Consider the following 17424-nt stretch of genomic DNA (forward strand, 5'->3'; position numbering starts at 1 on the left):
GAATAACTTTTCAGCTGTGCATACTTCGCATTAAAATAATGTTGGCCTTTACAGAGGGTTTTGCATTCAGGCAGTTTAGCCATATTTGTTATTTTCAACCTGCACCCATATAGCTGTTATTGTTCATAGGTTTCTACAGATGACAAAATGCTCTGATCCAATTGCTTTTCTTATTAATATTGAACTCTTCTGAAAGGAAAACTGGACTAAGCTTGATTGTCTTACCACCAAGAAGGCCTGGGCATTTTTTCATGCCCTGGCATCTTTAGAACTGTTCAGTTAGGAACAAGAAAAAGTGTAAAGCCTAGAACTGGCCTCTTATCCATCTCCTCCACCAGATTGCAAATACAGTTCTCAGGAGAATTTGTTTTGTTTTGTATTTGTTTGTTTGTTTGTTTTTTGAGACAGAGTCTTGTTGAGTAGTGCAGGCTGGCCTTGAACTCTTAACTGTGTAGCTCAGGCTGTCTGGCCTCAGCCAGTACTAGGATTGTGGGTAGGCACTACCATACCCAGCAGTTAAAAGTTTTGCTTAAAAGTAAGTCCTGAATTCTTTGAGGGCAGTGATTATGTCTTGCCTTCATCCCTTTTGCTTAGTGTCTAATATATTACACCCTCTCTGTTTCTATTGAATGCCATTGAAAGGAATAGAAACTCAGGGTTGCTTTATTGGATATCACTCTTCATTATTATTGTTTTATATTTTTCACTTCCCAACATAACTTCACCAGTCAGTGTTTTCTACCTGCCCAACAATAAGAAATAAAACGTAAGCCTGGGCATGGTGGCACACACCTGTGATCCCAGCACTTGGGAAGCCTGAGGCATGAGGATCATTGTAAATTTGAGGCTGCCTGCTATGTGATGAATTCAAGACTAGTCTGAACCATGTAGTGAGATGCTCTCTCCAAAAAAAATACATGTTAAGCCAGATGTGGCGTCACACACCTATAATCCCAGCATTCTGGCAGGATGAGGCAGGAGTGCTCCAATTTTGAATCCCACTTGAGCAATTTAAGAAGATCCTGTCTCAAAATTATTTTAAAATCTGGGCATGTAGCTCAGTTGAAGGCTCTGGGTTCAATCTCCAGTATTCCCTCCCCGACCAAAAGTTAGAAGAGTTTCATTGAATTTTTAGTGAACATTCATTACAAGTCCTTACTCATTATGTAACACTATGCTCTTGATAACTTCACTGACAAATCAAGAAGTATTGAAAGTCATTTTATTGATTGCCTTGGGCATTGGGTAGGAAGCAAGATTACAAAATTCATTAACTAGAACAGAGTCATTTTTAATCTGAATAGTTACATAGTTTTTTGCAAAATAGTCAAGAGTCATGTGCACTTAACAAGAATTTTTACCTTTTTAAAAAGGAGACCACATAATTAACTTTAAATACATTTTCAAGAAACTGAGTTTATTGTCAATATAATCATAGGTTGTTGAAATTTAGGTTGGTTAGCATGAGAATTATAAGTAACCTGTGAGTATCTCATAAGCATATGAAACCTTTCTAAAATACGTTTTTGAAGAGACAGTAATGTTTCTATTAAAATTATCTACTGTAATAAATCAGGATTATGGTACTATAGTCCACAGTAGATTATGATACAGTAATCCAAGATGTCAGTGTGGCTTACTTTAGAGATCACTCAGTGTCTGATGCTATCTCCTCCACCTCCTCACACTGGTGTCTTAAGACATTCAACTATCTAGGTGCCAGGATAGCAAGAACCTTAGAGTCTAGTGTGGTCCAACATTGCCTGCCTGCCTGCCTGCTATGCATCTGGCCCTGCACTCCACTTTAAGAATAAAAAGAAGTCAATTAGGTAGCATTTCTAGAGGGTTAGAGAGCTCCATTCTAATGGTGGAGCATGAATAGACACCTGTGATTTCAGTAGGGATGGGGCTGCTTGAGTGTTGTGTGAGAGGTGTGCAGAGTCCAGAGGGGTCTGGGGAAGAGGCACCTCGCAGTGCAGTGGAGTACAGCGAGTGTCCTACTACACCGAGGTTCCATTCTGCAGTTCCTAGCTTGGTAACTTTAGATAAGAAACAAGTTTGGTTTGTTTGTTTGTTTCAGTTTTCTCACCTTTCAAACATAGATAGTAATATATACTTTATAGTTTGAAAGATATCATGTATAAAATGCCTAACCCATAGTAACTAATTTACTGTTTGCATTCCCATGCCTCCTCATAGATTTCAGTTAGTAATTTTAGCAACCACTGGTGGGTCCCCCCTGTAGCATTTATCACCCTGAAAATGTCACAGGACTGTCCTGCTACAGTGCTGTATATGGTTAGATTTCTAAATTTCTGTGTAAAAATATGTAATTGTTTATTCATATTCTTTAAATACTTTTCATTTTTAAAATTTTTATCTCCATATTCTGTAGGGCCTTAATGTTTAACATATCAATACTTGATGGAAAATACTTGTTCCGTGTTATGCCTAAGATGTTTGATATTCAGACAGATAGAGAAGTTAAACCCAGCTGTATATGTTGTGGGGTAATAATAAGCTTCTCTTCGGGAGGGTTAACAACCTAAGTTTGCAGACCAAAAATTAGAGAAATAGAAGGGCTGCAAGGACAGCCAACATTTTGACTTTAGTCTTTCAAGGTCAGTGAAGACTCAGGACATGGGAGAACCGATACTGTAACACCATGTAACTCAGTTGTGTCCCAAATTTTCTGATCAAGGAGATTATGGGGCCGCAGAGCAATGTGATCAATGATGTAGAGTGTGTCTAAGGACAGTCACCTGGAAAGAAAACATTCTCTCAGGCTTTCACAGAGAGCAAATGGGTCAAGCAATGGCTGTGACTCATCCACATAACTGACACTGACAAAGGATCTGCAACCTGCAGTACAGAGTTACAGGATAAATCCTGAGAGTACTTGACTGACCTTATCAGATATAAAAGTTACATTTCTGTTATATAGGTCTTGCTTTATCTTGGTCTTAACTATCCTTAAAAACAAGGTATATAAAGCAAAGCCATATTAATATGCTGAGCTGTGAAAGGCTCAAGTCAACAACTTCTGTGGCTAACCCACTACTATTGTGGACTGCTGGACTGTGTTGGATTGTTTTGCTGAATTCATGCACCTATACTATTTAGATGCCAATGGAATACCCATCTCTGACAGGACTAAACAAAAAAAGGGGATACAAAGGAAGGACCATTTTGTATCTGTATATGCAGAATAGTTAGGATAGCTATACAGCTACTTACGCTTAATTCAATGAGAAGAAAGATTTGTGCCAATAGTGTTTGGACCGGATATCCTGTCTGTATCTTGTACTGTGGATAACCACTAAGAAGATAACAATGTATAATGTATTAATTATTGAAACTGTCCTATAAAAAAAAGCATTTATTACCCTGTATCCTAATGGAAAACAGTCCACTTTTATAGAAAAAATAAATGTATATAAAGGGAATGGGAGAAATAAAAAGATGACCATTAAGATACCATAGTAATTATTACTTTAATCAGTTTCCACCAGAAGATATGAGAATTAGTAACACATTAAGGAAAAACAGAATTGTCTGTGATACCTCAAAATTATTCCCTCCAAAACAGATAACAGAGTGGGGAAAACTGGTGGGCAGCTGGAGTTTTCTCATTGTATGTAGAACATACATGAGCTACTCTGCTATAACCAAAATAATAAAATAGCACATTTTCAATGCAGACAGATCCCACCTTACCTAAGTGGTTAGTGTTGACGTAACCCACATTACCTCTGTAGTATATTCTTCTGAGGAATACAGAAGTACAATCTAATCCTGAGAAAATAGTAGATAACCCAGCTGAAGGACGTTCTGTAGAATAACTACACAGCATTCTCCAGAAGTTTTAAGGTCATGAAAGACAAGTCTGAGAAACCATCACCTCTTGGAGGACACAGAGGATGCCTGACAGCTAAATGCAGTATGAGATTGTAGATTGGATCAAAAGTCATTGGTAGAAAAAGTGAAATCTAATTAAGGCCTGTTGAGCTGGGTGTGGTGGTGCACTCCTGTAATCACAGCACTTGTGAGCCTGAGGCAGGGGATCATTGTGAGTTCAAGACCTGTCTAGGCTACAAAGTGAGCTCAAGGCCAGCCTGCACTGTGTAGTGAGACTAATAAATAAGGCCTGTACTTCAGTTAGTTGTGGTATATCTGTTTAGGTTTGGTCATCATAATATGGTTATGAAAGATATTAACTAAGGAAAGCCTGGACATAATGGCACACCCTATAATCCCAGCACTCAGCAGCTGAAGCAGGAGGCTTGCCACAATTTTGAGGCCAGCCTGGGCTGCATTGTGAGTTCAGTGCCACCCTGAACTGCATAGTAAGATCCTATCTCAGAAAGACAGAGCATTAGGGGAAAATGGGGTGAAGGGTAGAAAAGAATTCGATAGTATTTTTGCAGGTTTTTTCTAGTCTCAAGTTATCTCAAATATTGTACCAAGTTTTATTTGCTTATTTTTTAAACTTGTATGTAGTGCTTAGTATCTCTTTCTCCATTTTAGATGTCACCCTTGTTCGCCTTAAGGCCTTCATACCTCAGCTCCTGTCACGGCTGCACGTTGAAGCCCTTGTTCATGGAAACATAACAAAGCAGGTGAGTAGGTGGGTTTTAGCAGTCTTGTGCATCACTGTACAGTGTTTTTCTGCTAGTCTGTGTCCAAACTGTTAACACAAAGAGAAGCACATTAAAGCTCACTCCGCCTTCTCTATTTTATGGAGTGAGGTAGAAGAGGGCACAGGGGACACCGAATGATGACAGTTAACTCCGGACTTTCTTTCCTCACTGCCTCCTCTGCTGTTGTCAGCATTGTGCACCTGTAGGAAGAAACAGGAGTAACTATCACTACTTTGTGTAGGATCACATACTGTATTCAAGCCCTGATCCTGCCAGGTGTTAGATAGGTAATCTCATGTAAGTCTTAGCTGTTCCATTTTGGGAGTTGTAAGGATTTATAGCACATGTGCATTCTTAGCACATGGGAAGTATTACAAAATTTCCATGACAGTCTGTCTCAAGGGCCCTCATGGAAGTGTGACCTCCAAAACAGCATGCCCAAAGCCAGATGCTGTGAAGTGGCAGACAGGGTTCTTGCCAGAGTTGTTTCACTCCGATAAAGCTTTATGCCATCCTCTTCAACTGTACTGTGACCCACAGTTGGTCAGGGCATTCCCTTGGGATCAGCTTTCCCTTACATTCACTCCAGCTTTGGCACTGCGTTTTTCCCCAGCATCAGTCATACAGTCCAACAGGATTGTCCTGTTTCTCTTCACTACTACCGTATTGACTGACAAATTCAATTGTAATCCATTTAAATAGTAAGTGAATATAAGGGTTTTTTTTTTAATATAAGATTTTAAAATCATTTTTATGCTGGACATGTTGGTACATGCCTGTAATCCTAGCACTTGAGAGGCTGAGGCAAAAGGATCACTGCAAGTTCGAGGCCAGCCTGGCCTACCTAGTGAGTTCAGGTTCAGCCTGAGCTCTGTGGTGAGACCCTGTCTCAAAACAAACAAACAAACAAACAAAAAAAAAGAAACAAAAACCATTTTTGTGATAAACTATTTTATAGTAATGTTGTTCTCATATTTAGTGGACTGCCCAATATGTTTTTTATTTGCACCGACAAGGTATGTTTTGGTTTTGTAATGCACTGTGGCATCTTTCCCAGGCTGCGTTAGGAATTATGCAGATGGTTGAAGATACCCTTATTGAACATGCTCACACGAAACCTCTCCTTCCAAGTCAACTAGTTCGGTATAGAGAAGTTCAGCTACCTGACAGTAAGTTGAACTGTTACAACATTAGGAATGAGTGACTTTGATTTCATAATGTGGGTAATTACAAATAGGTTGAATTCATTTGGCTGATAATGTATTATTTTATGATATTCACTGAAATCTACTATTTTTAAAAATATGGTTAGAGAAATAAGTCTGTCAAAAATGTTCTGAAATAAAATTGGAAGTAGTATTTTTGAAGAGAATAATGGTGGCATTGACTGGAACTTGAGCAGTGGGAGTTAGGAAATAAAATACCATAAAACTAAAGAAATATTGACCAGAGCATGGAATCAAATTTACGTATAAAAAATGAGAGCTGAAGGTATGATACACGCCCATGACGCCAGCTCGCAGGAGGCTGGTACAGCAGGCTTGTGGACAGTTTGATGCCATCATGGGCCACACAGTGATTCTAAGGCCTGCCTGGCCTGAACTATATAGCAAAACCCTATTTCAAAGTAGATCAACAGAGTTTAAATCATGACATTTCATTGGAATCCCTTAGGAAGCTGTGGCAGAAATAATGTTTAATTAGTTAGGGTTTTTTTTTTGGGCGGGGGGGAACAGGGCTTGAACTCAGGCCCTTGCGCTTGCCAGGGAAGCACTTATTTCACTGAGCCATCTTCCTGGCCCTTAATTAATTTTTATATCAGAAGAAACTACGGTCGCCAGGCATGGATGCTCATGTCTATAATCCTGACAATCTCAAATATACTTTTAAAGAATAAATGTAGTTACCTGTACTGTGACTTTCCTAAAATTATTTCAGTGTTATTCAAAACTATATAATGGGGGCTGGTGAGATGGCTCAGTGGTCTAAAGCACCTACTTAGAACAAACTTAGCAACGCATAGGGACCGCAGTTCAATCCCCCAGCACCACATGCCAGCCAGCCCCGCCCCCTAGTGGGCTGAGCTGGGCACACACACACACACACACACACAAATAAAAATTAAAAAAAAAAAAAAAAACCAAAACTATATAATGGGAAGTATGTGGGACCAAAAATGAGTGCACTGATAGTGTGGCTACACTTGGGCTATTTCCTATGCATGTATCATTTTTGGATTTTTCACCTCAGCTACTTCATCCTTTTCTCCTTCTTTCCCCCTTTTCTTCCTTCCCCTTACCTTCCCCCTTCTGTTTTCCCACCCTTTCTCGTTCCCCTCTTCCTCATGAGCCTGTGTCTACACCCTCTTTCCTCATCCTTCTAGGCCTCTCATATAAACTATCTGCTCCTAACAAGCATATTAGTCATCAGCTTTCCATTACTGTGACAAAAATACCTGGATAAAGCACCTTACAAGGAAGAAAGGTGGGCTGGGGAGATGGCTCAGTGGCTTAAGCACCTACCTGGCAAGTGCAAGCTCCTGAGTTCAATCTCTGGTACCAGAAAAGAAAATTTGGGGGTTGGGGAGGGTGTCGGGGAGATAGCTCAGTGGAATAAGCTTCTGCTTGGCAAGTGCAAGGTCCTGAGTTCAATCCCCAATACCACCAAAAAAACCCAAAAAACCTTAAGAAGGACAGATCTATTTGGGCTCATGGTTTTGGCGTGGCTGGACTATTATCTTTAGGCCTGTAACACGGCAGCACACCCTGGTAGGAACATTGCTGCCGAAAGCCCTCGCCTCCTGGAAGCCCAGAGGAAGGGGAGAGGCTGACATCCCAGTGCCCTCTCCAGGATGTGCCCCACCCCAGTGACCCAACTTCCTTCCACTCAGCGTCACCTCCTACAGGCTGCTCTGCGTCCCAGTGGGGAGAGATGACACCTTCAATATGTGGACCTCAGAGGGGTGTTCAAGATCCAAACTATAGCAGCCACTAACCTTTGTCTAAAACTGCCAACCAGAGTAATCACTTGTGCGTCTCAGTTTTCTACACTTGATCTTAGCCAAAAGGCCGAGAAGCATTCAGCAGTTTTCAGAACCTCCATTAAAACTACTCAGCACTTGTGCTCTTGCATTTGGATTCAAGTGCACTACCGTCTCATTAGACTGTACATCCCGCAGAGCTGGGACAGCATCCGGCTCATGTGAATAGCCAGCAAACGACTTGAGTATTCTTGCCTCCGGGTAGCTGCTGAATACCTGAACAGAGCTCTTCTGTTCTTTGTGGCCCAGCTGCTCAAAGCTGTGATGATTTATTACATATTTCTGGTTCCTCAGTTGCTACAGAGCACAGCAGAAAAGAATTGGGATCAGTTTCAAAAGCCATAGCAAAACAGTTTCAAAAACCATAGCAAAACATATAGCAAAAACCATAGCAAAACAGTTTCAAAAGCCATAGCAAAAAACATTGGGGATGTAACTTAGTTGAGAGCACTTGTTTACCATGTGTGAGGTTCTGGGTTCAACCCCTAAGAACCAAGATTATTTTTTTCTTTTCTTTTTTTTTTTAAATGTATTTAGTACAGGATCTCAGTACATGGATTGGACTCATGGTGATCCTCCTGTTTGCAGCCTCCCACACACTGGGATTACAGGCACATGCCACCTTGCCCAGTCTTGAACCAAGATTTAAAAAACCAGAACATTTATCTTCAGGAAAATTACAGACAATCTAAAAACAAAATTTCATGCTGGGCATGGTGGTGCATGCCTGTAATCTCAGCACTTGGGAGGCTGAGGTAGGAGGGAGAATCACTAAAGTTTGATGCCAGCTTGGGCTACATAATGAGTTCAAGACCAGCTTAAACTATATAGCAAGACCCTGTCTCAAAATAACAAAAAATCAAGGAGATATTTATCTTTCTGTTTCTTTCACTCTATTTTCCTTTTTCTCCTCTCCTAGGACTCTGTTTTTGACCTCTGTGTATTCTGTAAATCACATACTCAAAAATAGCCCAGCTTACTTCCCAATCTCAAATTACTGGGTGTTAAAATTATTTTGATTTAGCCAAGTGATCTGTAAATAATGCCTTAAATAACCTTTCATTTAACTGTCCACAGCAAGATATTTACAGTTTTAAAAGAAAAATAGCATGCACTGTGAAAGAGGTGATATTTTGGGTTATGTAGAAAAGGCGGGGAGCGGACAGGGCAGGAGCCGACCCCTGCACCCTCCCTTCAGCAGCTCACAGTCCGGAAGTTACATGTGCCAGTGATCAGACAGCACCACTTTTTAAAACTCCAAATAAATGTTTGAACCTTTTACCATCTTTTTGAAACTTCTAGGAGGATGGTTTGTTTATCAGCAGAGGAATGAAGTTCACAATAATTGCGGTATTGAGATATACTATCAAACAGACATGCAGAGCACCTCGGAGAACATGTTTCTGGAACTCTTCTGTCAGATTATCTCTGAACCTTGTTTCAACACCCTGCGCACCAAGGAGCAGCTGGGTGAGAAGGGAGTTGGGGACTAGCAGGATATTGTAGACCTTAAACCTTTTTCCTCCAAAAACATTTTCCACACGTAGAATCATTTGGCACTATGCGCCATCAGGGATGCTCTATTGAGAGAGACTTGTTTCCAGGAATTCCATTCCTAAAAGATAAGTAGTCACTATCTTATAGACGTTAAAGCAGTTATTAATGAGATGGCACTTGTATTTATATTCCACATGTGTTAGTCCAGAGGACATCTTAAGTAGGCAGTAGACAATGATAAAGATAGACTTGTGCGTAGCAGGGCAGGACGCAGGCCTTCCAGAGGAGCTTAGGGTTGCCAGATTTTAAGTTTCAGAAGGGCCAGTTCGATCCTGTATTATTCTCTATATCCCAAACCCGGAACACATACCATAGGAAGTACTTAGTAAGTATTTGCAGAATTTTAGGCACTGTTAAAAATATGAAGATCTTGGCAGGATCTTGAGCAATGAGGAGAGATGTCCAGAGTCCCCTAATGGCAGGGAAGCCAATGAAAAAGGATTTGGACGGATCATCAGGGACTTAGCATTAAAAAAAAATATGTATCATATAGGTGCTGGACAAATGGGTATGTTACAGGTAGTCTTCCCTTTAAGGAGACCATAATCAAATCGGGTTGCAGACCTATAAAGGAAATAGTACAGTATACTAAATGTTACTGTCCGAGTATGCAAACCAAGGCAGGCTGAAGATGGGGAGTTTCGCAGAAGTGGGACCCTGAGGCACAGAAGTGAGAGGTGGGAGGTCAGTGTACAGGAGGAAGCAAAAGAGCTCAGCTTAGAAAAGGTGCTGAAATGTGGTGGAGTGACAGGCTACCAGTGATCCAGGAACAGGTTACCTAATAGCAAGTGCAACAGCAGCCCTTGGTTCCTATAAGGAATTTATTTGTTAAAGCAAAGAGAATTAGGACCCGTGAGTAGGGGATGAACATGAGGACTGCATTTCATGGAAATGGGGAAAGCCTCAGCTTCAATTGATGGGAATTGGCTAGCAGAGAGTGAGAAGTCTGATGGATAGGACTGGGGTTTTTTTCTAAGAAGAACTTTCTGTTCATGTTTTTCAGAGGTACATAATCTAACGCTCTAAAGTAAATTTTGTTTTCCCTGAGAGATCAAAAGTGACCTGAGGCTCCGACAGCAAGATCTTGACTTACTGGTGCTGTGTTTCAGGCTATATTGTCTTCAGTGGGCCCCGGCGAGCCAATGGCATTCAGGGCTTGCGATTCATCATCCAGTCTGAAAAGCCGCCTCACTACCTGGAAAGCAGGGTGGAAGCCTTCTTAATTACCATGGAAAAGGCCATAGAAGACATGACGGAAGAGGCCTTCCAAAAACACATTCAAGCATTAGCAATTCGCCGACTAGACAAACCAAAGAAGCTGTCTGCAGAGTGTGCTAAGTACTGGGGGGAGATCATCTCTCAGCAGTACAATTTTGACAGAGGTAAGGTGAAGTCAGAGCCCAGCATTATCACATGAGAACCTTAAAACAGTGCTACAGAATGGTGTGCATTCCGTAGGTGATGTTTCAGTATTGACTTGGCAGTGCTGTAGGACTTCTAGGATCTGTTTTGTAATGTAAGAACCATTTCCTGTTAGAAACGTTTATCTCTTTTACCTCTCTAAAACCAGAGCTGAATCTACCTCACCTTAGCATATTAGTACAAACCTAATCTCACTATCTTTAAATTATTATTTTTTTCTATATTTTTGGGAAGTGTCTACAGGGTGTTTAGGGTCTCACTACTAGATCGGACTCGTAGTGATTCTCCTGTTTACAGCCTCCCAAGTGCTGGAATTACAGGCGTGCGCCACCATGCCCAGTCTCAATTGCCAGGGGTGGGGCCAGCACAGCAGGCCTGGGGATCAAGCCCCCAGCCCCTGTGCCTGCTTGCAGGCGCTTTAATCTGCCAAACTATTTGGGCAGTCCTCTTTATATTATTAATAAGCATAGATACATAGGTATCTATTTCCAGTAGCACTGAACAATTGAAAAAGTAGATTGCACTCCCTTGAGGCAAGTGCTACCCTAGAAGTGCAGGAGTTCAAACATTTGAAGTTAGACATCTCCAAAGATTGTCCCTGCTTTCCCTTTTGAAAGAGTTGTGCTTCATGAAGTCTCCTGTTAGCTTCCTTTCACTTACCCTTCAGAACAGAGATTAACAACGGAGCACTAAGCCGTACACCGGAGTTGTGTTCTCACTCTTAACACCAGTAAACTGAAGATCTGAGCCAGTCACCTTTTGGGGCCTCAGTTTCCTTATCTTTCTAGAAGTTCATGGTTTCTGAGCCCCACTTTTCCCTAGAGCACTATATCTGCTTACTTACTAGGAATCTTCCTGTTTGTAGGAGCAGATAATCACTTAAAAAAATATATGGATACTTGGGAGTTTTAGAGTGAAGTATATTACTGTTTGATGCAGTATTTTGTACTATACAATGTAGAAATATTTAAAATGTATCATTTGATTATCTTTTCAGATAATATAGAAGTTGCATATTTAAAGACATTAACTAAGGAAGATATCATCAAATTCTACAAGGTAGGTTGTATTTATTTACTCACTTAGATTTTGACTGATGGAGAAATGTTTGCTACATTGTGTGTAGCTGCTTTGAACCCATTCAGGCTGGGTTTCTGGAGAACTCCCAACATTTAGAGATGTTTTGTAGACAGTTCGTATTGAGACTCGGGTGTAAGACGTGTTCACAGCTAGGCTATTCAGTTGTCCAAAGTGGTCTCTCAGGGGGGCCTGGCCCTAGCTCAGGTCCTTAAGTGGCTGGTTCCACAAAGCTGTCAGCCTCAGGTTGCTGGAGTTCGAACCTCACACCTCTCCAGCTGGCCAAAAGTGCCCTGAAGGCATTCGAGGAACAAAAAAAAAAGCCTTATTCCAAAGTGGTCTCTCAGGTCTGCCAAGCTCACTAGCTCATCTTAGGATCTCCTGAGGTTCTTTGTGGAGCAACAGGCATGTGAGGCCTCCGCATGCAGACCCGTCCGTGGCTCAGCCCTGCCACCCACTGGTCGTTCTGTGACCTTAGCCAAGTTACCTATCTGTTCTTATCTACAACACAGAGATTGATTGTATTATTATTGGAATGTGTAAAGTGATTAGCATTTAGTGTCATTTAATAAATAGTCTCCAAGACTTTGGTGCTGTAAATCAGAATGTGTTTTGCTCCTTGATGTATCATATTTTTGTACCTAAAATAAATTTTGGTTGTGTTTGCTTACCACTGAAAACTGGTAAGACCAGCCAGCTAGCTCAGCGGATTAAATCTCCTGTTTAGGCAGTTGCAGGGAGGCTTCAATCCCAGCATGCCACGCGGCCCCACCCCTGGGGCATGCTGAGATGGGATTGAGACTGGGCATGGTAGTGCGTGCCTGTAATCCCAGCACTTGGAAGGCTGAAAACAGAAGAATCACTACGAGTCTGATTTGTGTAGTAAGACCCTATAGACCCTGTACTAAATACATTTTTAAAAATAAATAAATAAAAATAAAAAATTTAGGGCTGGCGAGATAGCTCAGTGGACTAAGTGCTTGCTGAGGCAAGCACAGGAGCCAGGGTTCCTGTGCCGGCCCCACCCCTGGGCGAGCTGAACGGGTGATGGAGTTCAGGTGTGGTGGTGCACATTTGTAATCCCAGCACTAGGGAGGCAGAAAACAGGAAGATCACTCCAAGTTTGAACTGTAGTGAGACCCTGCACCAAAAACAAAAACAACAACAACAACAAAAAACTGGTTCACTTTCTGCGGATAAGTAATGGTGATTCTTGTTTGTCTGGGATACTTGGGACTGAACCTTGGACCTTCACACTCAGCCCTTTTCTTTGAAACTGGGTCTTGCTAAGTTGCCTGAACTGGCTAGAATTTGGAATCCTCCTGCCTCAGCCTCCTAAGTGCTGGCATTGTGGGTGTGCTGCCATACCCATATAGGTGTTTGTTCCTAGTTGCCCACAAAAAATAGTGGTCACATACAGCTCTTTTTTACCTCTAAGATATGCGTCTTTTCTCTTTTATTTTTTGAGATAGTATCTCATTATGCATTCAAGCTGGCCTTGAACTCACTTTATATCCTAGGCTGGAAACTCAAAGGGTTCCTCCTGCTTCAGCCTCCCAAATGCTAGGATTACAGCCTGGCTGGCCTGAGATACCCATTTTAATGTACTATTATTATGATGATGATGTTTCAAAAAAAGGCAGTATGATGCAATTTACCACCACGGGAAGGCTTTTTGCTTTCCACAAATATGTTACTTACTAAAAATTACAAATACGTACCTGGTTTACTGGGTATGGTGGCACATGATTGTAACCCCAACATTTAGAGGCTGAAGCAGGAGGATCACCACAAGTTTGAGGCTTGCCTGGGCTACACACACACACACACACACACACACACACACACACACGCAAATTTCTTCCAGGTGTGGTAACACATTTGTAATACTGGTGCTTAGGCATCTAAGGTTCTCAGAGTATCACCTGACTGCTCAGGAGTTTTTTGTTGTTTTTCTGTGTGATCAGGAGTTTGAGACCAGCCTAGGCAACATAGTGAGATCCACATTTCCAAAAAAAAAAATATCCTATTACTGTATTGAGTTTGTGAAAATAACAATTATAAGACATACTCTTGGAAACACATAATCCCAGCACTCAGGAGGTTGAGACAGGAGAATCACTTCAAGTTCAAGACTAGCCTGGGGGCTACAGAAGTGAGCACAAGGCCGGCCCTAACTGCATAGCAAAACCCTGTCTCTCCTGAGGATGTGGGTCAGCAGGGCAGCACCTGCCTGGCAAGCACGAGGCATAGTTTGATTCCTGGTACCAAAAAAGAACAACAAAAAAAAAATTTTAAAAGGACCAAAAAGGGGCCGGGGAGATGACTCATTAGAATAAGCACTTGCCTGGCAAGCACAAGAGCCTGAGTTCAATCCCCAGTTCTGCCAAAAAAAAAAAAAAAAAAAAAAAAAAAAAGCTCCTTTGTGAAAAAAAAGACTTCTTAAAACGTGGGGAGGGGAGATGTGAGGTTGCTCGTAATCAAGCTTCAGCTAGTAAGAGAGCGTTTCCCTAGCGGTGTTCTGGTGAGCTGCCTAGAAAATATTAATAGGGTACTCAGGGAAAAGTTTGGGAAAGGCAGCTCTCCTGCTCCCATTCTTGGGGAGTCGCAGAGGGTGTTAGTATTTTAGACGCTCCAAGGAGCCCCCCAGTAAAGAGTTTACCCCGTATTTACTTAATTTTGATTAACAAAACATTTTCCAAACTGATTTTATTGGTGAGCCTTTTGCGGCTAGAATACCTTCAAATATCTCCTAGCATTGTAATGAGCCTTAAGTTGCAGTTTACAAGAAAGTGGTTTATTGCGTTAAAAATTCAGATTGCCCAGAGTTGGTCAAGAAATGGAGAATAATCCTGAAATCAATGAGTGTTTTGTCTGCTGGTACAGGTTGACAAGAGGGTAATAAAAGTTGAGTGAAAAGGGATTGAGAATAGATCTTTGAGCTAGGTGTGGAGGCTCATACTCATAATCCCAGTGTTGAGGAGACTGAGGCAGGAGGATCAGTACAAGTTGAAGACCAGACTGTCTCTTGGTAAGACCCTGTCTCTAAATAAATAAATATAAACATGTAGACCTTTGGAAGCAAACTTCCTAATCCAATGATTAAGAAGTTGTCAGTGATATATGTTCCTGGAGGTCAGCACAGGCCAAGCTCCCTAAGGAGGCTGTGGAGGTTAAAGCAGCCTCTGGGGCATCTGCACTGTTCTGCTGGCAGGAAGAAGGGCAGCCACAGCGGACAGCCTGACCGTGTGACGCCAGCAGGGCTTCCTTTGCAGCCGTACAGGACCGGGCTTACAATCGCTGCCCCATGACTAACTTCAGTCTTGCCAAATGGTCTTTCCCCTCTGAGGATATGAACTGTGAACTCTGGCTAAGGCGTTGGAGGAAGCTTTATTACAGTTTGTACCCCTTTGGAAAAGAGTGAAAGTCCAGCATCAGGGACTGGTTGGGAGGCGTTTCCCCACGGGGTATGCCTGCCAGCCCAATACTGCTAACATGCATAACAGTAACCAAGGGGGATCCCTCAAAGTAACATGGGGAGCAGAGGGAGCAGTCGTCACTTAGGGGCTGCGCAGCTCATGCAGGTCAGTATTTCTATGTCTTAAAGCCCCTGTCGCCAACTTGAGTATCATCATGAAGTTTAACTTACAGAGGGTTAAGAGACTAGCTGACACACAGCAGGACTCAATAGGTGTTGATTTCCTTTCCCTTTCAGTAGATGAGGAACCAAATCTTAGCAACAATGCTTTGGTGCAGAATCTGAGAAGGTTCTTACAGAAGCAAGGGCTGTGGTTGTCCCCTATGTAAACTCAGGCCAACTCTCTATAGATGCTGAAAATCACCAGGTACATCCCAGGGAGTGCTAACATAGGTACTTAATCCCCATGGAGGCATATGTTAACCATGGGAATCTGAACAGCTCACTATTTACAGATGGACTGTTTTCCCATCTGTAAATAGGCTTCAAAATAATTCTTTCCAGGGCTGAGGTCTTAACTCTATGATAGAACACTCACCAGATATTCAGAAGGACTTGGGTTTGAGCCCCACCATACACCCTCAGTCAAAGGCAAAATAATATGAAGGAAATGGGAAGCATCTTTATCTGTGTGATGGCTGATGGTTTAGTCTTCAAAGACAGCCTCACTCAGGGTTCCTTTGTGGGCAGAAGGATGACTTTCCTCTTCTTTCTCCCTAGGAAATGTTGGCAATAGATGCCCCCAGGAGACATAAGGTATCGGTTCATGTTCTTGCCAGGGAAATGGATTCATGTAAGTATGGGCTTTTAACTTACCTTTAAATCTACTTTAAGGGTCAGAGGGAGCCATGTGATGGTTGGGCCATACATACCGTATAGGCCACCAGAAAGTAAAGGGGTGGGCAGAGGAACCTGGAGACAGGGTCTGCTCCGTTGAAGCCAAATTAAGGGTGGAAGGATAATGAGGCAGTGAAGAAGAGAGGACAGTGCCGAGCAAGGCTCAGGTTCTCAGGAAAGCACCGCTGGTTGCTAATTGCCTATCTCCAGAGAAGTTGTATGATGCCAGCTTGAACTACATAGCAAGATCCTGTCTCAAAAAGACAAAAAAAAAAAAAAAAAGTTGTATGAAGCCAGCTCATCTGCTCCATCCTTGGTATGCTGTTCCTACCTAGCAATGACCATTTTTTGGTCATTGACCATTAACTTTTGCCCAATGACCATTAACTTTCCTGTCCTTCTGGCTTATTTTACTGTGTCATTAGGGGTGGCCAGAGTCCCAGAGGCCAGATCAGGCATGAGCTGCAGCCAGGGCTTTGTGAACTCAGTGATGTCATCACACCACCGAGACACTCCAGGTAGAAAGTAGGACGCACAGTTCTTGGGCGCACGAACTGGGCCTGCTGTGGTTTCTTAATGCACTGAATTAGGCATCTTTGAAAGTTGCTCTTGCCCACAGGTGTGAGCTAGTGCGGAACATTGAAACTTGCATTTTCTTATAGGTCCTGTTGTTGGAGAGTTCCCGTGTCAAAATGATGTAAATTTGTCGCAAGCACCACCCTTGCCACAAGTAAGAAACATTATATGATGTTGTACTTCCAATTTAAAAGTGGCTTGTTCTTTGGGTCCACAAGACCTAGGACTGTGTGTTGCGTGACCTTCTACTGTATGTCGCTGAATTCCTGGTTGTTCAGCCTCTGCTCTCCTCTACTGCTCCTTTTATTTGAACAGTTGCACCACTGTGCAGTGAGTCACCTCTGGCCACATCTGTTAAAAGCTCTCAGCTTTTTCCCGGTACCTCTTTATTTAAACCATCTAGAGAGACGTTTACCCGCAGTGTGACCCGACCCTTGCTGGGCGGACACACACACTGTGCTCTCCTGGAGCATGATACTAAGCTCCTGGCACCAGCCCTTGTATGTCCAAGGGAACCCCCAGTGTGTTCCTGCTAGCTGAGGCATACACCAGCCAGTCCAAGACCCCTTGCCCTACCAGTCTAGAAGGAAGTTTGGCAGATGACAATATTTGCAACAGAAACTAATGCACCCTCCCCCCGCCCCAAGAAGTTGATATCCCTGTCAATCTCATTTTTAAATGAAACACACTAAAAGGAAGCTTTTTTCTTTGCAGCCTGAAGTGATTCAGAACATGACCGAATTCAAGCGTGGTTTGCCACTGTTTCCTTTGGTGAAACCGCATATTAACTTCATGGC

General features: G+C 42.3%; 1 protein-coding gene across 1 annotated transcript in view; it reads left to right on the forward strand.

Moving 5' to 3' along the window:
- Positions 1 to 17424, forward strand: part of Ide (insulin degrading enzyme) — a 123401-nt gene that overhangs the window by 95326 nt on the left and 10651 nt on the right. Inside the window, exons 21-28 of the mRNA XM_004632094.2 lie at positions 4528 to 4619; positions 5698 to 5809; positions 8983 to 9150; positions 10347 to 10619; positions 11657 to 11718; positions 15935 to 16007; positions 16714 to 16781; positions 17342 to 17422. Coding sequence (XP_004632151.1) covers positions 4528 to 4619; positions 5698 to 5809; positions 8983 to 9150; positions 10347 to 10619; positions 11657 to 11718; positions 15935 to 16007; positions 16714 to 16781; positions 17342 to 17422 — 929 coding nt within the window. The remainder of the gene's footprint in view (positions 1 to 4527; positions 4620 to 5697; positions 5810 to 8982; positions 9151 to 10346; positions 10620 to 11656; positions 11719 to 15934; positions 16008 to 16713; positions 16782 to 17341; positions 17423 to 17424) is intronic.

This window comes from Octodon degus, unplaced genomic scaffold (assembly GCF_000260255.1).
Source record: "Octodon degus isolate 3935 unplaced genomic scaffold, OctDeg1.0 scaffold00046, whole genome shotgun sequence".
Lineage (NCBI taxonomy): Eukaryota > Metazoa > Chordata > Mammalia > Rodentia > Octodontidae > Octodon > Octodon degus.